At 40.8% G+C, this 23,985-nt stretch overlaps 1 protein-coding gene across 5 annotated transcripts in view; it reads right to left on the bottom strand.

Annotated features, from left to right (window-relative positions):
- The window catches only part of slc4a4a (solute carrier family 4 member 4a), a 67,527-nt gene that overhangs the window by 9,915 nt on the left and 33,627 nt on the right, over positions 1-23,985 (bottom strand). For 3 of the 5 annotated variants that reach the window (XM_063490628.1, XM_063490627.1, XM_063490626.1), the window contains 18 exons: positions 23,623-23,802; positions 20,903-20,998; positions 19,867-19,943; positions 14,626-14,783; positions 13,590-13,677; positions 12,291-12,445; positions 11,264-11,371; positions 10,899-11,073; positions 10,676-10,809; positions 9,851-10,125; positions 8,517-8,587; positions 7,996-8,181; positions 7,761-7,874; positions 7,142-7,303; positions 4,600-4,778; positions 2,942-3,014; positions 995-1,063; positions 49-222 (listed from right to left, as the gene is read on the bottom strand). In XM_063490628.1, coding sequence (XP_063346698.1) covers positions 49-222; positions 995-1,063; positions 2,942-3,014; positions 4,600-4,778; positions 7,142-7,303; positions 7,761-7,874; positions 7,996-8,181; positions 8,517-8,587; positions 9,851-10,125; positions 10,676-10,809; positions 10,899-11,073; positions 11,264-11,371; positions 12,291-12,445; positions 13,590-13,677; positions 14,626-14,783; positions 19,867-19,943; positions 20,903-20,998; positions 23,623-23,802 — 2,474 coding nt within the window. The remainder of the gene's footprint in view (positions 1-48; positions 223-994; positions 1,064-2,941; positions 3,015-4,599; positions 4,779-7,141; positions 7,304-7,760; positions 7,875-7,995; positions 8,182-8,516; positions 8,588-9,850; positions 10,126-10,675; positions 10,810-10,898; positions 11,074-11,263; positions 11,372-12,290; positions 12,446-13,589; positions 13,678-14,625; positions 14,784-19,866; positions 19,944-20,902; positions 20,999-23,622; positions 23,803-23,985) is intronic. The other 2 variants (XM_063490631.1, XM_063490629.1) reach the window with 1 other exon arrangement.

Raw genomic sequence — 23,985 nt, 5'->3', positions numbered from 1 at the left:
GGATGCTGGAAACATAATTAGCAACATCTCAATAAAAAGATGTCTCACCATAACAGGGAAGATGATGGCAGCCACGGTGGACTTGAGGATCCAGAGCAGAGCCAAGCAAAGGATTTGCATAAAAGTGAAGAGGTGGACCTTCCGGAGGGGAACGTGGCGCAGGTAAACCAGGTCCGGCTGGTGCTTCGCCGGCATTAGAAGCAGCTTAAGACGATCCATGAACTACAGAGAGACCGTGGTACCAATTAATATGACAGAGCTTCAGTAACCATCACTGCTTTTCACTGGAACTAAAGTAAAGGAAACTATGCAATTCCTTATTCTGAGACTTTTATTGATATCAGCTGCCGAAGCTACCCAGGCATCATTTGCAGCATGTTTTGATTTTTTATGTTTAAGCGTGAAGCCTCAGCCAATCAGTTCCAGCTGGTATCCTTAAATTTACAGCATAATGCCGTGTATCCTACACAAGTGCTGAGTGACTACCTCAAAGGGGGGAAAAGCAGCAAGGCAGCTTGAGTTTCTCTGACTCTGAGCACATCTGTCTGTGCTGATGCACAGATGGTCTTCTATCCAAAGAGCCACTGCACCTATGGTGTCGCAGGCTTGCTTCTCTAACATGAAGGAAACCAGAACAAACGTGCAGCAGCTCTGACGCAACAAGCATAACATTACATGTTCTACTTCAAAGCTGGACCATCCTCCACGCTCCCCTCTGGGACACTACCATGCCAACTCAGCGCTTCCTGTGTCTGTTTTTACCATTTAACTGTTTAACCGTCCATTTCTTAAAAGGAAATAGGCGGTTAAACAGCTGGGTTAGAATTTCCCCCCCACATTTTCCCTGGGTTCAAAGTACGACTAGTCTAATTCGTGGAAATATGGTAATTGTAGTTGTGTTTTTTTGTTGTTGCTGTTTTGTTTTTGAGATCAGTTTCCTTCTCTTTAGTCAAATTTTTCCGTGGCTTTTTTTTTTTTTTAAATAAAATGATACCTGCACTCCATTGAGAGAAGCGACCCCCATGTACAAGAAGACTCCATACAGCACAGGCATGGGGATGAACTAGGTAAAGGCAAAAAGAAGAATGCACATCACAGATGATACTAAGATACTGCTTTGTACAGGAAACACAGAATATGTAAAGGTTAGTGAGCAAAATGAAACCGCTCAAATTTGTCTGATTTGTTCTGAATTTGAGGAGTCGCCTATGAGTGATATAGTGTTCTCAAAGATTCCCACAACAGCGTGTGGACTGTTGTGTATCACAGCTTCAAAAAGAGAAGTCGTATTACTCCACAGCTGTCGGCAGTCGCAGGAAAGAAGAGCAGCTGAATACCGTTTAAAAGTTTGAAATGACTTACTCACTGTCTGTGCTGCAGAGGGAACCAATGACAGCTTTTTGAGCCCAGCTTTCACAGGTTGAATTTAAAATATGAGGTGAGAATAACTATATCTAATCTTTGTAATCTACTGATAGATCGGCTGATTTGTTTAAATCGAGGGAAAGCTCCATATAAAACTCTCTCAAGGAACTTGGCATGTGTTCGGCATGCAAAAGTCTTTGGGTTATAAAGTTTGTGAACATTTATGAAAGTTTGTGAGAGAGTCTGGCCTCTCAGTGGCCGAAGATCAAAGTTAATGGCGCTGCTGTAAAACTCATTTAGAGGCTCACAACTGACGTCTAGAAGGATTTAAAAAAAAAAAAAAAAAATTCCACTGATCTTTAACTTCATCCACATAAGCATTTATTGTGTGTGTGTGTGTGTGTGTGTGTGTGTGTGTGTGTGTGTGTGTGTGTGTGTGTGTGTGTGTGTGTTAATTTTTATTGTATTGAGCGATCTTCTTTTGCACTGAGAGAACTGGACCTCAATGTCATTGTTCAGTGTCTCATTGCTACAGGGACGATAAAGATTCTGATTCTGATAAGATAGCAGCTTATCAGTAATCAGTGAGTGTATTTATTATGCAGGTTTAAGGGCAGCCTGATAAAGAAATCCATTTATTCTTTTAAATGTAATTTGACCAATGAAAACTATGTTAAAAAGCAGAGAAGTCCGATTTCATTTATGTCCTGGTAACTGAAGAACAGGTTAAATACTACAGATCCTCTTCATAATAATATCACCCACCGGCCATATTAGACAAACTATTACCACTTTATTGTGTTCTCACTTCATTTCAAGTTTAAGTCGTTGCATTTTGATGCAGATTTGAAAAGTCACGTAAAAGCAACTGGAATTCAAACACATTAAACTGAAATGGGACATATTAGCTAATTGTGTCTGTGAGGGCTCTCAGTCATCCAGGTCATCGTAGCCTAAGGAGCTTGGAAAGAGGGTCCCAGATGACACCTTGGCTCATGTGATTAGGTAGAGGATCAATAAGGGGTCCATCACCCTGTTGGGGACAGTTCCATAGGGCTTAAAATCTGGGACTCTCCACCAGTTGCTCTTAGAACTGAAGAAGCTTCTCGGATGAAACATCTTTAAGACACCTAAAGAAGTCCAGATGCTTTTCTTTCCAGCTCCTTAGACATTAGCTGTGGGGTTTTTTGCATTTTATTGCAGGAGCATAGTGTGAATTAGCATGGCTTTTGTTCAGAGATGGCGACGAAGCCAAGTTACACTGCCTTTATATTGTTTAACTTTGTGCAGTATAACTAAAGAGAGCTTTTCAGCATTTTTGTAAATCACATTTAAGCAGTACTTGCATTGTATGTCTCTAGATCTATTAAAAATGTATTGTTGTTTGTTGATCTCTAGTCAGAGGCTTGAAAATAAATTCAAACTCCTCCCCAGAGCTGTTACCAACATGGCCGCTACGTGGTAAGACCTGCTTCTAGAAGGACATTGATTAAACTCATAAACCATTTATAACTGGCAAGCCAAGTTAACAAATCAATCACAAGACAAGAAATAAAATCAATATCCGATTGATTACCTTTAAAACTGGAGCCATAAACACAGACAGCCCTGTGAGGATGAACACGAACACACCCGTGACCCTCTGCTCTCTGCAAAAAGACAGAAAAATACATTTTACACAAGAACAAAACTGCAGCGTCTGAGCTGTCTGCTTGCTATAAAGTCATGATCTGAAGCAGCCTGGCAGTCAGGTGCCAATTCGTAAATTAGTTTAGCCAAGAAAAAAAACAGCACCAGTGTTTGCAGAAGGTTCAGAGTTAGTGTGGATGTTTTGGTGTTACGGTTTGTTAGCTCAGCTTACAGCTGACACATCAGGAGGCCGGGGAGGACGCCAGACATGAAAACAATCAAAATCCCTGTAAAACTAAAATGAACACAAAGGAAGAACCAGGCAAGTGGCTGAAAATAAAATATGTTAATACTGCCAATAAAACGGATTAATTTAAATACAGATAATCATTAAAAACCTGAGATGACGAGAAAAAAAAGAACATTTGTTAGTGTTGTCTCACGCTGCTTTTTCTGAAATATTTATTGAGACCAAACACTGAATGAACAATATTGACCAGCTAGGATCAACAACCCAACAGCAATATGAGTTTATTGATTATGATTTGAATGGTAATAGTGATGGAGACACTCGACTGATGCAGAGACTGTTCAGAGATCGTGTGCACATTAAAAAACACAGACGTAACTTCCAGGTCAGAAAAATGAAGCCAACGTTGACGTGCCTTAAGCCTGCGTTCTATCTGAAGGCCACCAGATGGCGATAGATGTGGTTGCAAAAAAAGACTTTGGTCCTATAGCAGTCTATGGAAAAACACCTTTCTGTCATGACCTCTGTGAACACTGTTGTGACGGGTTTATGGGCTCAGTCACTCGTTTGGGGTCATACTGAATAACAAATCAGAGTCTGTTTCATAAATCCTGGTAATAATATGTTTCACAACGGAGGAATAATTGTTAGTTAAAGGTCATTAACAATGAGTATATGGTTTCATATTCAGAGTGATCGGCTAAAGAAATCTGAGGCTTCAAACTGCCTCTGATCAGCGGCCACAGCTGCAACATCTGTCATTTAGTCCTTCAACATGAATCTACCAGAAGTAGGCAGGGATATCTTTATCTGCTTATTTCCTAATCAGTTAAAAAATTTAAACTAAGACTAATCAGCTAATCGAACAGTAAGAAATCGAAACAAGTGTGGCTAATTTTAGCATTTCTGGCATGAACAGCCTTCTTTCCTTGTTCACATGACAAATGTGCTAAGAAAATAAAAGAAATTCTCAAGTTTAACTCATGAGCCAATTCAACATGTTAGCAGCGTAACTATTTTTGAGGAAGGTTTTTGCTTCTGTGTTCATCACAGCACGAGTCCTTCTTCACGGACCTTCCAGTTTCAACCACAATCCTTCATCTGAAAGCACTTAATTCCATTTTCAATTTAGTACATGAAATATCTGAAAGATTCCCGAATTTTATCCATTTACTGCTCTTTGATGCATGTTGACCAAACCTAACCAAGTGATTCTGCCTTCTTCTTCCTGGAATCTCACCTACAGATCAGATGTAAAAGCCATTCATTTCTTACAGTCAAACTAAAACTGTCATCGGGCTGTATGTGACCTGAGTCCAGAAAGTGGGCGTCTTCCTAACAAGCATTGCTCTTACCTCACACCCAGGAACTTTGGCTGCTCTCCGGGAGCTGATGTTTCAGTCTCCATCTTCAAACTGTCGATGTGAGCGATGGAGATGACGGTGGCGGCCACGTACCACGGCAGACCCATGAAGGAGCAAATTGCTAGCAGAACAGCCACCCAAAACAGATCCAGATGGTAACCTGCCCCTTTCTGGTACAGACAACAAACAAGGTCAGAGGTAACGTGTGTGTATGTTCAGGCATGGCAGTAAGCAGAGCACAGCTGCAGATACAGGCAGACCTAAAACCCTGCAAACTGCTCATTTCTGGTTTGTTTGCAGAATAAGACAGAAGAACCAAAGCGATGCTCCATCATTTATTGTTTAAAGGGGAAAATTACCCCGCTGAAAGAATACTATTGGTCTACTTCAGCAGTTACTGCCTAAAAATAACAGGTAGTACTGTCGTGACATCTCTCTCACCCCTATGAGAAGAATGATGTTTAGCTCCAGTGTGAACAGATCCAGTGTTCTAGAGCAGGGATGCCAAACTCATTTTACATTGTGGCCCACTTTGATCTCAGGTGGGCCAGACCAGTGGAACTCGTCTTTATGTCAACATGAAGATGTTTAGAGATATTTAATATAAAAAAGTTTAACTAAATACATCCTGTAATTATAAAACAGTGTTGTTAATTTTTTTTTACAGTAAACTCACTGTAAAAATCATCATTTCAATAGCAGATAGTGAAAACACAGGAACTTTCTTAATTGTTTGTCTAATGCTTTTTTACTTTGTTGTTGTATGAAGTAGGGATGGACCAATCTGATATTACGTATCGGTCCGATACTGACCTAAATTACTGGATCGGATATCGGAGAGAAATAAAAAATGTAATCCGATCCATTAAATATCACAAAAGCACCTCAGAAAACTTGCGACATGGCGTAACTCAGCTCACAACCATAGCACGTCGGAGCAGTGTGCTTCACGTGATAGAGCGGCTGTGGCGTGCGAGACCTGTCGGTGGTCTGGTTGAGCATTTGGAGCCTCGCTACCAACCCGGCATTTCATCTCCGAGAAAGTTATCACAGAGAGAAGTAAAGCAAGTGTATAAGTTCATCTCTGAATGTTTGTAAAGCGTACCTACGTTAAGCTTAACAACCAATATATGGAGCGACTGCCTCTTCTCTCTCCCTCCCTCTCCTGCTGCTACTTCAATCATGAAACTGCTTAATGATCAGCTGATCGGCTTTTCTGTCGCGAGTCCGTCTCTCTTCTTTGTTTTTGGCCCACTTTGCACCAGAAAGAGGAAACCAGCGGCTGAACAACAGCAGCACGTTTAACCTTGATAAGCTGTTGTTAGAATTTATTTAATATTACTTTCTAGACCAGGATCCTTTTCTACGTAGCTGACGGCTGGTAACTGTGCAGGGGCGGATCTAGCAAAGTTTAGCCAGGGGGGCCGATAGGGCATGAACAGGGAAAAGGGGGGCACAAAGACATACTTTTCTTTCTTATTCTCATTTAAAATGTCTAGCTTTTAATAAATAATTATCTGAATCTTACAAAGTTTTAATCTGATGTAAATGTATAGAAGTCCATTGCTCTATATAGGAACTATTAAGTCTAATATACCCTAGTAAGCTATAGTACTTTTTCCTTTGGGAAGGTACCATCTGTGCAGTCTGCAATTCTGTTGAAGAAAGTTGTTGAATCTATTTAATTATTGTAGAAAAATAATTGATTTCTGTGCATTTTTTTAAACACATGCATTAAAGGTGGAGGGTGGGGGGTGGTTCCCTATTTATTTTATTTTTTATTTTTTTTGCTGGGAGTTGGCAACCCTATTAGTTAGTTTGTTTAATATTTCTGCTAAGTAATCTTTAAAATACCAGAATAGGGAGGATGGTGCAGGTTTAAGTTTATTAGATTGATCAGTGTTGCTGAACTATGAAATATTTTGGGTGCAGTGTATTTTTTGCATACAGGTATAACAGAATAGCTTTAGTTTTTGTTGTTTTTTTAACTTGACTATGAACTTATACAAAATGCAGCAGGATATTTAAAAAATGTTTTATTGATTAAAATACACTATATCGGATTCATATCGGCATCGGCAGATATCCAAGTTTATAATATCGGTATCGGTATCGGACATAAAAAAGTGGTATCGTGCCATCTCTAGTATGAAGGGCCATGGGGGAGGTCTTTATCAGTAGGGAAAGCTGTAAAACCTTTGAAAATACAGAGAAAATGTGAAAATTTGTGCCCTTCGTCACATTTTCCAAAGCCGTCCGGTGTGCCAGATTGGAATTTTTGGCAGACCGATTCTGGCCCCCAAGCCTTATGTTTGACACCCCTCTTATAATAGAGGGACTGTAGTTTGTTATGTGAAACACACTAAAAGTTCCATACATCATAAAAAAGAAACCAAATGAAAAAACAACTCTTATGTTTGCACCTTATGAAAAGCTGTTTTTGTTGGATTTATCAGTATTTACACAGCAACGACAATCAGCTTTGTAAAGATGCTTCACAAAGCTCATTCTGTCAGAAAGATTTCTGACTTACCTTTAGCTTGTGCTCCTTCCTGTTGACAATCACAGCAGTAATCTGTTGGTCCATAAAGATCAGGATGGTGACCAGAAGGGCAGGAAGAGCAGACGCCAGATAAACCCACCAGGGGTTTCCTCCAAATGGGGCCACAAACCAGCCTCGGTTTGGACTTGTTGGCTATAAGGAGAGAAGACAGAAACGTCAGCATGTGCTGAAAATACACAGAGTCAGTTCATTAGATTTAAATTCTACACATCCCTGCAAAGGCAAAGCTTCAGGTTTAGTACCATGTTTAAGGAACTACAATACCTCTACAAGCTACACTACTACTGCTACTTCCTGTCCATAAACATGTTCATTTAAACACAAGAAAACCTTTTTTTTGCTAACCTGTCCCTGAAACTGTGTTAAGGTTCATTTTGTGCATAATTAGAGTAGCTGCTTTTAGTGAAAGATGAACAAAGTGCTACACCACTGTCTGTAGCCACTTATGCCGACTGGCCATCTTTTACATACAGTCTATGATGATGACTTGCAGGACAATTTAACAAGAGTTTAATGTTGCCTCAGGTTTCATAAAGCCATACATAACTAATATGGACTTTAATTTCTCTGGGTGGAGGAGGGAACTCACTTTGAATTCACTTGGCACAAGAAGTTTAGGCGTATCAACTCCTACGAGCATATCAACTCCACAGAAGATAAGAATGGCCAAGATGATGGCAAAGTCACTGATGAGTTTTCGCACCTGAATGAAAAGAAAACACAAAGAGACTCTGGAACCTGCTGATCCACAAACAGAGGGAAATTTCATTTAGTTCCTTCACACGTGGCTTGTTCAGTTAAATTAGCTCGGCACGCTGACTCACAGTGGTGGGGAAAAAGGGGCTTGTCTTGAACTTTTTTAGACACATGGAGCAGGTGTAAGTGCCAAAGAACAATATGAAGGACATGAGGGTGATGTCTGGGACAAAGTCGCAGGCTTTCCCCACCAGCTCTCCATTATACTTCAAACACTCGGTCCTGGAGAGGGACGACCACGTGGCATTCGATGGCTGCGTGAGAGAAACAAACAGGTTAAATAAAGTTTGAGATTAAACTTCCAGATTAAATTTAACCAAAATAGCTGCTTGAGAATTTCCGTCTTTTGCAGTTTAAGAGATTTATAAAACAATGCCCAGAAACACAAGAGAGAAAACTGAGAGCATCAGTGTTAATGTTAGACACACTGGTGACTCTCCTGCAGAGGTTAATACAACAAAGCATAGCGAGGGGTTTAGTGGAGAAGGCTCGGTTGCTCAGGTGACTCATCAAAAGAAACTATTAACCTGAAAATGATAAATTTTAGTTTATTTCTTAAAGGGCATCAAATAAAAGGAGGAAGACGCACCAGATCTGTGTTGTTCCAGAACCAGACTGAAGTACCTTCTAAAGGATCGGCAATGATGTCTGTGCTGTTTTCTGCAAGAAAACAACAAACCACGTTTCCTCTCAGCATGAGATCTTTAATAAGTTTAATACGTTTTACCATGGAAAAGGTTTTAAAAGTGACACGACTGAAATCTTATATGGAAAATTAATTTTAAAAGATTTGACCTCTTTAAAGAGGCCATTTATGACATCTGACAATCAGCCTGGTAAACTCTGGTCAAGGTTAAGATACTTACAGTACAGTACAAAGCTCAGCTATGACTTAACTTGTTACAATGATTATTTTGCATTCATTGTGATACTATCTCAATATAAGTATTAGCTATCATGTTAAAGTGCCCTTGGGAACAGCCGGTGTTACCTGGGTGCATCCGAATGTCAAAGAAAATTAGCAGCAATCTGCTAACAATGAACTCAACAGCTACTTTATTTCAATAATGTCCCATCTACACAGAACAGCTTGAAGCAGACATAATAAGTGTTCAGACAATCTAACATTGAGACATCAATGCTTGTAACTTCTTGTAATCTGACACAAAGGATACAAGTTGCAAACGTTTTATGCATTCATGTCTGCTAGGAAACTCTAGACCAAGCCGCAGAAGAAGCAGCTACAATAAGAGGGAAAAACAGGGACTTCTATCAATACAACCTGACAGCTATGATTAGGTGTAGGATAAACTCGTTTTTTATAGGTTAGCTTTTCCTTAATCTTTTCACCTTTGTTTTGGGCCATAATTTGCAACTGGTTGATTCTGTGTCTGTGTGAACATGTGCATTTAACTTTAGTGTGTGTCTTTTATTCAAACTGAAACACTTTATTAATCTGTGTTTTTTAAAGTGTTACACAAATAAAAAGTACAGCTGTGTCAAATCTGATTAAAGAAAATGCACATGTGTACTGCTGCCTTTGCACCATAGACTTTTAGTTATGAATGCACCGCTGGTTTACCTAACTTTATGCCAGTGGACTGGACTATCCAGACAACTGTTGTTTCCTCTTTTCTATATTACAGAATGCAGCATTACTGTAAGCTGAACATAGAGTTGAACAGCACCAGCTGTGTTAAATTAAACCTCTGTTCTAACTGATAATTAGACATTAAACGCATCATATTGGTTTAATAAAAAAAGATCTCTTTTCTTATTCTCTCAAGAAGATAAATTTCATGCATTCTTCTTAAAGATTCTGGCAAAACCTGTAACATTCAATAGCAGACTGGCTCATTGGCATGCATGGACAAAACAGACTGTACAGTGTGTAGATATGCCTTTAATTTAGTAACTACTCACCCAAGACAGCAGGAGCCATGCAGAGGCAGTCGTACTGCGTGACATATTCCATTCTGAAGTCAGGGTTGATTGGATAATGATGAGCTAATTTGATCATCTTCTTGAAGGCATCATAGATAAAGATGAAGCTGATGAGACAGGAGAAGCCCTCCTCAGTGAAGCGGGTGAAGTACTGGACCAAGTAGCTGGCATCAGTCACCACGAGCAGCAGGCAGAAGAAAGCCGACCACAGGCCGATCCACAGGCGGAACTCCAAGTAGTCAAACTCATTATCTCTAAAAAAAAAAAGGGGGGGGGAGCCCAATGAGTCATACGATGGGACGGGGATGTGACTTTCAGAGTAAAACAACAATAGTATTATTGAAATCATAGACACTGAACACAACTTGCACAAAACAGCACAAAAAATTTTGTTTCTTAAAAAGTTATTGCTAATAAAGATGTAATCTGTAAAACTGTATAACATCAACTTATTGTGCTTTTCCTTATTTTCTGTTGAGTGCTGTTGTCATGAGGTCAGAGCAGATGTACCTAATGTGACCGTGCAGAAAGCTCTGCACCACCTGCCCTCTAATGAGAATTGAGCTGGATTAAACAGAGCTAAAACCCCTTATTTCTGAATCAGCTAAGAATTGCACTGAAGCACGGTGATAAGTATAAATAAGGATCATTTTAAACTGTGACCCATTCATAGTCACTGTAGCAGAGTCCAAGAATAAAATGCATCGCCTTTAACAGAATCAAAAAGACACAGTGACAGCTGAGTTTTTCTAAAACACAGGGCACTAACCAGGCATCGAAAAAACAGAGAGAATGGAGACCTACCTGCTGAAGTTGAAAAGCAGCCGTTCAAACACCAAAACGGGGCCGGTGCTGCTGAGGATGATGAGAGGCTGACCACCCAGCAGACAGAAAACGCCACCAGCAATGGCTGTGCCCAGAAAACTCTCCAGCACACCCTGCACACATGTTGGAAAGCACTCAGGGAAACGCTCAGAGCATAAATGGTGAACGCTCTTCAAACCGTCACATGGTTCAAAAGCCTGACCTGCATGTTCTCCGTAGCATCTCCCAGCAGACCACCAAAAGTGATGGCGTTCGTTACAGTTCCCAGGTAAATAAACATAATAGCCGACAGGGCCTGAATGTGAAACGCGTCAGTGAAGTCACTGACAAAGAAAGGCGCTTTTCTCTTAATGTCAAGTTTGAGACCCCCACAAAACCTGAAATAGGACAAACCAAAAGGTGAGTCGCTGTCAGTGGTATGGAATACTAAAGCCAAGAACATGACATACACACACCGCGACACTGGACAGTGTCTTTTCACTCAACATTCAATATGTTAGGTAAAAACAGTACAGTGGCTCCCAACTATTGCATGCAGATGACATTGCTTTGTTCAAAGTGTCATACTTTCCCGTCTTCCTGAGCTCTTCGCCTACAGCATGTCCTCCTCCATGACCTCCATCGTGAGGCATGTCTCCATTCATCTGAGAGTCGCCTCCTGCATACATGTTTTTCCTGAAATACATATGAAGGCACAGATTTGTTCAGCAGCAGGAAGTCAGAGTACCTGATCCAGGTCATACAGATACTGGTATGTGCTGGGAGCCTGATCGATCAGCGCTCACATAGAAGGTCGAGTTATTCTAGAGTTATTACATGCCAGCTTTATATAACCAGCTCTTTCATAATTGAACACTGCTGTCCACCTGGATGCGCGTCAGTGATTTTACTCTCCTGGAATGTTTCATTTTTCCTCATTTTTCCATCTTTTATCTACAAACGTCTTCTAATCTTGCACTGGTCCTCTGTGGATTTGTGTTAACATCTAGACCAGGGGTGGACAATCTCAGTCCACGAGGGCCGGTGTCCCTGCAGGTTTTAGATGTGTCCTCGAACCAACACAGCTGATTTAAATGGCTAAATTAGCTCCTCAACATGTCCTGAAGTTCTCCAGAAGCCTGGTAACGAACTAATCATGTGATTCAGGTGTGTTGACCCAAGGTGAGATCTAAAACCTGCAGGGACACCAACCCTCGTGGACTGAGATTGCCCACCCCTGATCTAGACAGACATATTTTCATGCTGCTGGTTATTAAATGGCTCTTTTAGACATATGAGCTGCCAGAGTTAGAGCAGACTTTGGGTCACATGAAGTGTGCATGTTAGATGAAGTGTTTGTGCTGACACAGGTTTAATGAATGACCAGCACACTAATATACAGCCCCAGGTGTTTAAATCAGTCAACTCTTTTGGCTTCAGATAAGATCAGAGTGACAACTTCCCTCTGAATCACTAATGCTTATTTTTTAATATATTTTTTTTCCACAAACTCTGACATGACCCATTCTGGGTATCTTCTTTAGTGACAGGCAGCTTTTTCTTCAGTCATCAAATCTGAATCATGTAAAACAGACTAAAGTTTGAGTTCACTGACCTTTTGTCAGAGGAGGGGAGGGATTTTGGAGGCTCTATCCTGATGGCTGGGTCCCATTCTCCAGGAGGAAGCACAATCACCTCATCCAGAAACTCGTCAATACCGGCCAGCAAATCTTGTCTGTCCTTGGCCTTATATGCAATGTCATGAAAGACCTGAACACACAGAGGGGGAGAGATGGGGCATTCAAGTGTAAAAGACACCTGTCAAAGAATCCAGGGTCACGGGGCAGCAAACTGCAATATCAGATCTAAGGATTGTGAACTAATCCCATCTGGTAAATCCCAAAACTCTGGAGGGGGACAGAGATGCATTTTGTTTTCATCAAAAAAAATAACTCTCATAATGTACCCCAGCATGAATATAACATTAAAGAGGTGCTGGTCCCATCTATTTTTATTTAGTTTGCATTTAAGACCTGGCCCCACAAAGTGATAGGTGATCACGGCCTATTGTTATTCATAACCACTCAATTATACAGTCCTGTAAATATCTCAGTGTCCACAGTGATACAGTACATTAACCTTTCATATTCATGGGAGGATAATGTGGTTCACTGGTTAAGTTCTCGACTCCTCCAGACACTGGCATGTGTTTGGAGGGGAGCAAAAAATGATGTTTATGTTTAATCAGGCTTGTTTTATTGAGTGTAATCAGGTGTGGGATAACTGCATGGAACAGGAACCCTCCTGTGTCACTGAAATCAAAGTTAGCTTGCTTAGTTCAGACTGCAGCGATTGTTAAAAAGACCACTATAGCCTCCAAACTGGTTTCAGTTTTTATTATAAACTGGTTTTTAAACATTTTGTAATAAAACTTTATGATTCATCCAGCATAATATATGTTCTCAGCATGAGCTGCTACTATCGGGTAGGTTTAAGAGCCTGCTGAGAACTTTATAGAGCAGTGTGAAATATATGAATCCTACATAGGCTACACTGCAGGGTCACTTCTGTGTGATGCCTGTTGTTTGTCTCACTCATTCAGGTTAGAGATCATTTCTGTATCTGCTGGGGTTGTGTGCCATGTTTATCAGTGGGGACAATAAAGTATCTATCGATTATATCTATCTTAATACTGGCAAATACAAATGTTAAAGAGGTAGATTTTCCTCATTGGAGAGCCTAAAATAATGCTAACTTCTACTGCAGCTAGGACATGTCGCTGCACGACTGCAAAGATTACTCATTCAGCTCACTCCCCAGACACGATGTCCAAGAGATCACTTGGCACCAGCACTTTATCCTAAACAGGTTTACGTTAGGATCACATTTTAATATCTAATATCTAAGATCTTACCTCATCCGACATCAGTGTAGCGATCGCTCTGCCGATCTCGTGGTACGACTTGGCTTTGCCTTTGGGTCCAAGCAAGATGAATAAAAATCTGAAGCCACATTAAAAAAAGCAGAGTACAAATTTAACAAAAGGATTACAGGTTAAAAATATATTTTCTTACTTTAATTAGAGCCTTTTTGGGGAGTTTACATTTATTCAGATGTCATGCGCACACTTAGGGTCCCTGTGCAGTTTATGAAACATATTCACTCGAAGCTCAAAGACATTTTTGTTATGTTCTGACTGCAAAGATGCTGCTTTGTATGACAATCATCTATTCAGCTACTCTCCAATATAGATAAGAGCAGTAAGGGATGTTGCTCACTATAAGAATAAACAAACTGATGATATAATGGATATGACACCATAACTGAGGCCTTGTTGTATAAATACCATGAACTAGATTTAAATACTTTCACTGAAAAGTACTGAAAGTTAAATTGTTTTATGGCTCCTTTGCTTAAATATGAGAACAGACATCAGGTGTCAGTGATCAAACTTTATGATGCTTGTTTCGGTGAACAAACATCAGGTGAAACACCTTCATACATGTGTGTTTTACAGCTGTGATGCAATACTCTTTCATAGTATTTTACTGTTTGTTGATCATAATAAAATATCTGGAATTATCATATAATCCACTTTTTATTGGATTTTGCAGTGGAGCTTATTTCAAGCTCCACAGTTACTATGTTACTGGTGGACTGTGATGCTACAGCAGCTTTGCATCATTCACAGTTCAACATTATCATCACTTCCCTTTCAGCTAGGTTTATTCTGATTGGCTGCCGCTCTCAAAAGAAAGACTTGAACATCGACCTCCTGTGCTCATTGCCAGAGCTGTGTGCCTGAGATATCCACTCTGATTCATTCACATTCAGAAAATGTGACAGAAAATAAGGAAAAACGTATTAGGTTCCTATCAAAATGTATAAACAACACATCCAGAGTTGCAAACGGACAACCAGGAGTCTGGATTGGACAAAATTTCAGGCACCTTGTGGGAACAGGAACCTCCGTCAGGGCTCCCAGCATCACGGCCTGCTGCAGACGAACAAACGCCACAAAGGGCGCGTCCAGGAAGTCCACCTCCCCCACCAGCACGTTGGAGGCTTCTGCGTCTCTTGGCAACTTCTTCATGAATTTGTTCTTCAGCTGAAAAGCACAAAAGAGAAAAGCAACAGGAGTTGGGAAGTGCTCCGTTCACACCAGCAAGCCATCTAGAAGCACGCACTCGAAATTAAAAAACCTATATCAAACGAGGCAATCCCATTCAGGTTAAATACCAAACCAGGAGTCCCCCATGGTGCCTAAATAAGAAACAAGCAGTAAAATGAGCATTTCTTCTCGACGTAACGACACAGACATGCCAGGAGGTCAGCTACATGTGTGTCTTTCATGGGACTTTTATCTATACGATGGCTCATCCTTATATGTCATTAATGTGTTTGCATAGACAGAGAGGGGCGGCAGTAAACCAGTAAAGTGAGGCGTTAAAGACAGCTTTACCTCAGTTTGGATTCGGTCATGTTTCAGAGGTTTGTTTTATTCATGCTTTTGTTGCAGTCCAGTATTTAATTGTTTCTTTTTTATCCTTTTTAGTGCACTAGAGTTCTTGTTGGCAACCAACAACTATCCGTCCAGACAAGTTTTGAGGCACCAAACTGAGTAACAAATACTATTAAAAGTGACTTGAAAAGCAGCTGTGCCAGTCTGGTGCAGTCAGACTGATGCTGCTAAAAGATGTTAAATAGCCTGCTGTACACACAGACTAAAATACATATTTAAATGACAAAAAAATGCAGATGACATACTGGGCTTTCTCAGCGTCTAAGGACTGAAATCCCATAAACTTGTGACCTTCCACTGTTAAAAGCCAAACAGATCCAATCAGAGGCTGTTGGGCCATCTTGGCAAAGAGTTTGTCTGTAAATGATTCAAGTCAAGAGGTTAAACCTGTGTAACTGCACACCACTGCCTGTGTCCAATCCCAGCTAATCCACACCGCGCTCGTAAACCACGTACACCTGAATCTGTTGTTTACTGCCCTAAGGCACAAACGCAATATGCATAGACCTGAAATTTTTATTAGCACGTTTAAAATGAGCCAGTGTAAAGATCAAAGTGAGATCTGAGACGTGATGTGACTTTTTCTTTAATGTGTTTTGTGTTAAGAAATTAGAGGCTCCAAAAACCCACTAAAAAGCATCCCAACATTTTCAGAACTGCGTTTGTTGAATATGATACAATATAATATTTAGATGTTGTTACTCAGGTTCAAATTAAAACTAATACTTGTAAGTATTTGTAAAAGTAATACACTGTGAAGAGAAGACACATTAATTGGAGAGAAAATTAATTATATATGTTTGTAATTCATCTGTGCACCTCGAGTGGCTGCAGGCTCTGTATGTTAATCTGAACAGCTCCCGTCTTTATCTTATCTCTACAATTAGCGACACGTTATCAGTCACGATCACTCCATGTGGAAACGTCATTATGGTATTTATGGGCTGAGTGGGTGTGGAGGAGCTTCGGTTTAGGAGATTCGTTTCCTGCCTGGGAGTCTCTAATCTGTCCCACAGGAGCACTCACTGGGTCCCTCTGACCGGGTCGCTCTGACCTAATTCCTCTCTCCCACAGGCCTCGTCTGGGATGAGGGCATATAAACCATTGTCTGCTGTGAACTGGGGTAACATGACACATGGAATATGACAATACATACAATGAGAATGCATAGAGTACAGTCCAGAGAAGAGCTGCCATTTCAACCCAGCATCACGACAAAACGTGTAATAGAAACGCCGGTCTACTGTGTCCATTTGGCACTTTGCTTCTATGAATCGTGAAATAGACACGCATGCAGAATTTGCAGTAAGTTGCAGTACTCTGCAGTAACAGCAGGGGGAGATATTTTATTCGAGCCAACATGAAAATAATCACGAGAAAGTGTTTAACAGACATTATTATCACATTTATATGTGTATGTACACATTAGCCGCTTAAGGCCCTTGGAATGTACTTTTTTTGAGCTTCTGTAGATCTTCACCTCATGGCTTTAAATATATTAGCGCCCCCTGGTGGTAAAGCAATTTCTGCATGCTATTTCATGTTTTGGACATGGTCGACTGGTGTGTCTATTCTCCATCTTGCCGTGATACTGGGTTGGATATTTTCATGAGAAAGCAACTCACTGATTAGTTTTGCCATTAATCTGACTTTGTTAAATCTACTCAGTCTGGAAAATAAAATAATTTGTTTGTTTTAGTAATTAGCACAGCTACAATTTTTTTGCATTTATCCAGTCAGAAGTGTTTACATGTCACATTTCTGACTCACACAGGTAGACTACATGAGAAATATTCCAGGAGCTACACTTTGGTACTAAACAACCTTTGCAGCTGCTACTTCACATGTTGGCATACAAGTAGTAAGGATAAGATAGCGTGAGGGCAAAGGAGAAGTGTGTCTCAAGTGTGTGGAAGCCTCTGACAAAAACCCAGAGGAAAAGAAATTGACTGTGTTATGTCCTGTGGGTGTGTTAGATGATCTAAATATAGCAACAGTGCCAAGTATTTGCCCCGTTCCTGATTTCTCCATTTTTTGTATGTTTTTCGCGCTTAAATGTTTCAGATCAAAGACATTTTAATATCAGACAAAGATAGCCCGAGTGAATACAAACTGCAGTTTTTAAATGATGATTTCATTCCCTAAGGGAAGAAAACCATCCAAACTATCCACCTGGCCCTTGTGAAAAAGTCATTGCCCCCTCTATGTAATTCATGATGAACCCTATTTTTTTAAAACCTGGGTTACGACACTTGTCGTGTGTGTTTGTTTCTGTCTGAACAGCTCACTGTGTTATGGTAAATCCCTGCTGCGATTGGTGCGTGGAAGTATGGCTCCGGAATGACTGGTTCCAGCTGGAGGACCCGTCTTATAAATATAGCCTGGAGCACCGCCGGCGAGAGAGGTTCTCGTGCTTCCCCTAACGCCTGAGCAGCCACGCCTGTGACAGCCGTCGGGTGCAGTGCTCCATAGCAGTTGAGGAAGTGGGGGAGCGAGTGCCTCATCCATGCTATGACCTGGCCCCTAGACGGGTTGTAACATGAATTGGGGGCTCATCCGCACCTGAAGTGAGAATCATTCCCCTAGACTCAGTAACAAGTGTCACTGATTCCTGCTAAACAAGACAAAGTAAAGTAGGCTAAACAATCTCCAAATGAAACTCATCATGCCACGATCTACAGCTGTCTCTATCAGTCTAGAAAGGGTTGCAAAGCCATTTATGAGGAACTCCAGTGAAACACAGTAAGAGCCATTATGGAAAAAATAAATGGAAAAAATACGGAACCATGGTGAACCTTTCCAGGACTGGCGAGCCTACAAAAATTACTCCAAGAGCACAACAATGACTCATCTGACTCAGCATCCAAAAGACAATAAGAAAGACACTGAGTAAAAATGGTGTCCATGGGAGAATCCAAAGAGAAAAGCACCGCAGGCCAAACACAATACAAAGACATAGCTCAAATTTGCCAAACATCTTGATGATCCCCAAGACTTTTAAGAAAATATTCTGTGGATCGATGAAACAAAAGGTTTCAGAGCTGTTATATCTGGTGTGAAACTACTTCAGCATTTCATGAAAAGAAAATCACACCAACAGTCAAACATGGTGGTGATAGTCTGTTCGCTTTGCTGCTTCAGGACCTGGAAGACTTGCTGTAATTGATGCAACCATGAATTCTGTTTTCTACCAGAAAATCCTGAAGGAGGATGTCAAGCCATGAGTTTTGCTCAAGTGCACTTGGGTTTTGCAGCAGGACAATAATCTGAAGCACACCAGCAACTCAAAAGACAAAATAAAGGGTTTGGTGAAGACTCCTCAAAGCCTGGATTTAAATCAGACTGAGATGCTCTGGCATGCCTTTAACAGGCCGTCTATTTTTACAAATCGCTGGTGTAGCTGAATGAAAACTATTCTGCAAAAAAGATTCTGCCAAAGTTTCTCCACAATCACATGAAAGCCTCACGGACAGTTATCACAAACACCCGACTGCACTTCTTGCTGCCAAGGGTGGCACAGCCAGTAATTAGGTTTAGGGGGCAGTTACTTCTTCACCGAGGGCTGGTAGGGTTGAACATTTTTTTTTGTCTTTTTTTGTCCCATTAACAAATTAAACCATCATTTATAAAATGCATTTTGTATTTACTAGGCTAATCGTTGTCTGATATTAAAATTTGTTTGAACTAAAACAGTAGGTGTGGCAAATATGCAAAAAACTGAGAAATCAGGAACGGTGCAAACACGGTTTAATGGCACTGTAGACCAGCAGTCCCCAACCTTTTTTTGCACCACAGACCGGTTTATGGCCAACAGTATTTTCATGGACCGCCCTTTAAGGTGTCGCAGATAAATACAACAAAATAAAACCAGTACCAAAAAAAAAGAAGATTTATTCATAACACATGGGAAAAGACCCAGGGAAACTGAGTCAACGATAAAAAAAATAACACTAAAAACCCTGAAAACCTCAGTTTCACACCTGAGCCTCAACTCTCGCGGCCCGGTGCCAAACGACTCACGGACCAGTACCGGTCCGTGGCCCGGGGGTTGGGGACCGCTGCTGTCGACTGTAAGGCTGCAGAGGAAATTCAGTCTCTCTTTGCTGTTGATGACATCATCCTTTATCAGCCACAGCCTGATCCTCACTGCAGTCTAAAGTTGCTACAAAGATTTCCACTTTAACCATCAAAGGAAAAGGCGGGGGAGGTTCAGGCAGGTTCAGAGCAGCTACAGCAGGCTGGATGATAATACCAGGAGCTGGAACAATGCACTTTAGACAATGTTATCTCTGCTGTGAAGCAACAACCACGAAATACTCCGACGGGCCTCCTCAGCTCTGTTACATCCAGCCTACACCATGCAGCTCTGTCATGGAGTCTAGTCAGGCTTGAAAGAGATTTGACTTTTCTCATCTCTTCTGCCAATGCACTAGCTTGTTTTTAGCCTCAAGCTCGAGAAAGCAGACAAGCTGGTTCATTATATCTGTTTCAGAATAAAAGGCCATCAAGCGTATCGTTACAACTACACCACCTTAAACTGGGAACTTGGGAATACAGAGATCCATCCCCTTCATTTTCCAGGAAATATAAACCTCTCACCACTGAGTCTGATGGATTGGTGAGGTTTGGTGTCCAGAAACAGTACAGCAGATGCATGAGGGCAACTTACCTGGTCTTTTTCCGGTTTGTCAGAGACGTCGTTCAGGCTGGTGGATGTCAGGTTCCTGGGAGTTGTGGTGGGACTATCTGTTCAGACAGGGCAACATTGACTAGTTAGACCAGCTTCACTCCCACTGTGGTCTAAGACTCAAGAGGAAAAGAGGATGGCAGAAACCCAAAGTGGCCCAGACAATTAGCTCCTCACATGCTTTGCCAAAAGAAGAAAAAATCCAACAGAAATACTCGTGCAAGCTGTAGGACAAAAGCTATTGTCTGTGATAAAGTAACTGGCCGATATTTAGGTCTAACCCGTCGGGTATAAAATGTGTGATCAGATAAAATATCAACTTTTTACTTTGAATTTCAAATAAAAGAAGGCAGGAGGTCAGAAACAAGAGTAAAATTACCATTATTAATGCATCTTTCTTGAGGTTCAGTCAGCGTGTTGTGCTTTTATAATAATGAGATCTAGTGTCATCATTCTTACTGTCACATTTAAAGCCTTACTCTGTGGATGGACTTAATGGGTGCAGACACAAAATAAGTAGAAGATGATCCTGAAATGTGACAGCAGAACAGACTTCAGTCCAGAGATCAGAGGGAAAGAAAAACCTCAAAGAATGCAACAATCTGGTGCCACTGTAGCCTTTCATGCATCTGCACCTTTGGCACTGTAGGTAATAACGTGCATGTCAGTATGATGCAGCCAGATAATTTTTTTTAATAGTCGCGTGATGGAAATTGTTCATTCACATAGTAAAGTATAGGTGAGAGAAAATACTCTTTAAAAACAACCTGAGCTGACAGGGATTATTCACTATCAAGTGCTAGCATCTAGTGAAATTTCAAGCTAGTCATGACTACATTCAAGCTGCAGGTCAACAGCACAAAGATGCTCTCGGACACAACTTTACAATCCGCTGTCTGTATTTTTTAAAAAAGCCTCAGTTTGGGACTAAATTTGAACTCTCTGGTTTCATTTCTTTGTCGCCAAATGGAAGCTCATCAGGGGTCTGCAGTGTGAATGTAGACTTCAGTGAACTTACTGAGCCAGTCCATACTGGTACTCCTTTGGGTCTGCAAGTCCTCCATTGAGATGCGACCTGACAGGCAAGTCACAGAGTTCTCGAGAGGACTACGGGCTTTTAGTGGCAGCAGCAGGTTATCAAAGCCAATCCAGGGAAGCAAAGAGGACGAAAGAGAGATGGAAAGCAGAGTTGACAGACAAGCCGGCTGAGCCAAAGCAGAAGATTTGTTAAATGCACAAAAGATCAAGTGGCTGTTAAAATATGTGAAGACGTGATATTGCTGCAATTGACAAGCCGTGCAGAGATACAGTAAGGAAAGAGGAGGGGCATCATTAAATGAGGACATCATGGGTCTTTGGACAGAAGTTTGACCTGTACTTTAATAAGTCAGAAAATAAACTTTATCCTTGAAAAGATGGTAATCAAGCAATATTTATCAGAGTGGCTCCTTATCTGCCGTGATAAGAGGACGAGCACAGCAAAAGCTGGGTCATGAACACACAAAGCCTTTTCTTTGATCGTCAACAAGTTCCTGAAATCTGATAGTGGCTAATAAATAACTTCACTTTCCAAAGGCCCATGACTAGTAACAGATTCATTACACTGTCAACGCAATAAACATTTAGTAAATCAATATTTTACAGACTACTAATCCACGTTGTTAACATCAGTAAGAGCTGTGTGGTAGGGCTGTCACTTTAGTGATAGGTGAGTTCTTCATCAAGATATTTCTAAAGATTTTGTGCCATAGTGAAATTTCATTTATCCTGGGACAAATGAAATTTATCCCGGGAGTGAACTAATGATTATTTTTTGAAGAAGAATTTAAAAAAAGTTAATTTTCTGACAACTTTCAGCAAAACAAAGTGACAGCACTGTAAGTAAAACATGCATTTCCATGAATGTAATCAAAACTAAGAGTTAATTGATTGAAACGTTACTGTTAACATGAATCATGAATCTAGGGGATTGTGACCAAAGTAGCTGAATTCCAGAATACTATGATTTCCGTTTTATGATTACTCCTGTGGGTCGTAAAGTCTTACCCCAGCTCACTTCTTCAAAGTTAAAGAGGACCCATTGTTCTCTCTCATATTAAAGTTAAGGTTTACAGAAATGAGTTGTTCATGTGACTTTATTTATCAGATGTAAGAACAACTGCAACGGCTATGGTTTAAAAAAAAACCCTCTTTCAGTTCTAAGGTTTTATGTATGAGGACATAAAAAATCATCTGAGCAGGCTCTAAAATTAACAACAGCTTGTGGAAGAACTTAATAACTCGAAGTAATAATCTTTCTTTATGACTTTATCAGTGTCTCTCATCATCGTGGAGGAATGTTGGCCAGTCGTCTTTACAGCATTGCTTCAGTGCACCGAGATTAGCGAGCATTCCTTGATGCACAGCTCTCTTTAGGTCCCACTACAGTTCTTCAGTCATGTTCAGGTCTGGACTTTGATTTTTTTTTCTTTTTCTGTTTTAGATGACCAGTTTGCATGACCAAATTTAGATCATGTTTTGGTCATAGGACAGATGACCTCACGTCGGACTGTAGGATACTTTGACTGATCGACTGGTCGAGTGCAAGGTGCCCGGGTCCTGTGACTCAGAAAAATAACCCAAATCATCACCCCTCCACCAGTGCTGACAGCTGGTATCAGCTGTTTGGTTTTCTCCAAACATGGCACTGTGCATTATGGCCAAATGCATCCACTTCAGTCCAAAGGACATTGTTCCACAAGTTTGCTTGTTCAGACTGAACTTAAACCTAATCTGTGCTGCCATGTTCCTTTTAGAGATCGGAGCCTTTCTCCTGGCTGCCCTTCCAAACACGCCATACTTCTTTACTTTTTTGTACCATCATGAACTTTGACAGTAAAATGCTAACAGAGGCCTACAGAGTCTGGTCTTGTGTGTTTTTTACAGTATCCTTTATCATATGCATATCTCTATAGAGCAGGGTTGGAGGAACTCCAGGCCTCGAGGCCCGGTGTCCTGCAGGTTTTAGATGTGTCCCTGATCCAACACAGCTGATTTAAATGGCTACATTACCTCCAGGATCTAAAACCTGAAGGACACCCTTAAATCCTGGAGTTCCCCACCGCTGCTATAGAGCTACTGACACTTGCTGATGATCAATTAATCAGGTGCATCTGATTATCAGAATTAAGGTTAATTAAGGTTGTCCATCTGATGTTGTACTGAATGAGTTTAAACCTGTTAAGAATCCGATTATTTTTTTATTATGTCCTGATACAAAAAACTTAGAATTGACAGAGGGTGCACTTCCTTTATACATGAATGTAGATGACTAATAAATAGGTCCCCTTTAAGCCTCTACCTCTGTTTATGTCGTTAGTACAGTACCCTGCAGTGAGTCCACTTAAAGCGTTAAAGTGCAAAAGACATTTCTGAACTTTACTAATTTTACTCAATTATTCTTTAGCTTTGGTGTTAATACAGGCCGAGTTATTCAGGTTGGTTCTTTAGTGTTTTCCCTCATCTGCTGGTTCCAGCTGGAACTGTGTTTAAAGCCACATTAGTGGGTTCATGCAGAGGAGGGCAGCAGTGTGCCCCTTATGACACACTGTGGTATTCCTCAGAACCCACTCTACATCTTTTTCTTCACCTAACAAAATTCAATACCGACCCCATTCTGCAATTAGTTTGTTCTTATAAAATCGCAATCGAGCTTTAATTATTTAAAAAAAGACTGCACCAAACTGGCATCAGTATTACCATTTTCCGGGGTGGAAAACAGCCTACTTGCACTGGACACCGTCTTCCCGATGTCAGCCAGAGAGCGCAGGTTGGACTTCTTGGTCTGGTGGCGATGTTTCCGCAGCAATGTGTACATCACCTTGTCCTTAAGTTCGGCCTTCAGCTGGCCGATCTCTATCTGGTTGTCAGTGATCATCTCTGAAAATGCAGAAAGAGACGAGGCGAGGAAGAGAAGGTGAAAAGGTGAGTTAAAGTTTAAATGCAGGCTTTAAATACTCTGCATTAAAGCAAAGACACTGTGGATGCATTTTTTAAATTACTGCTTAATTTCTTGAGCTTTAGGATTAATTAGGATTTTAGAAGAATTCAGAAGAATCCAAA

Source organism: Pelmatolapia mariae, linkage group LG12 (assembly GCF_036321145.2).
Source record: "Pelmatolapia mariae isolate MD_Pm_ZW linkage group LG12, Pm_UMD_F_2, whole genome shotgun sequence".
Lineage (NCBI taxonomy): Eukaryota > Metazoa > Chordata > Actinopteri > Cichliformes > Cichlidae > Pelmatolapia > Pelmatolapia mariae.
This window is presented reverse-complemented; position numbering and strand designations above follow the sequence as displayed.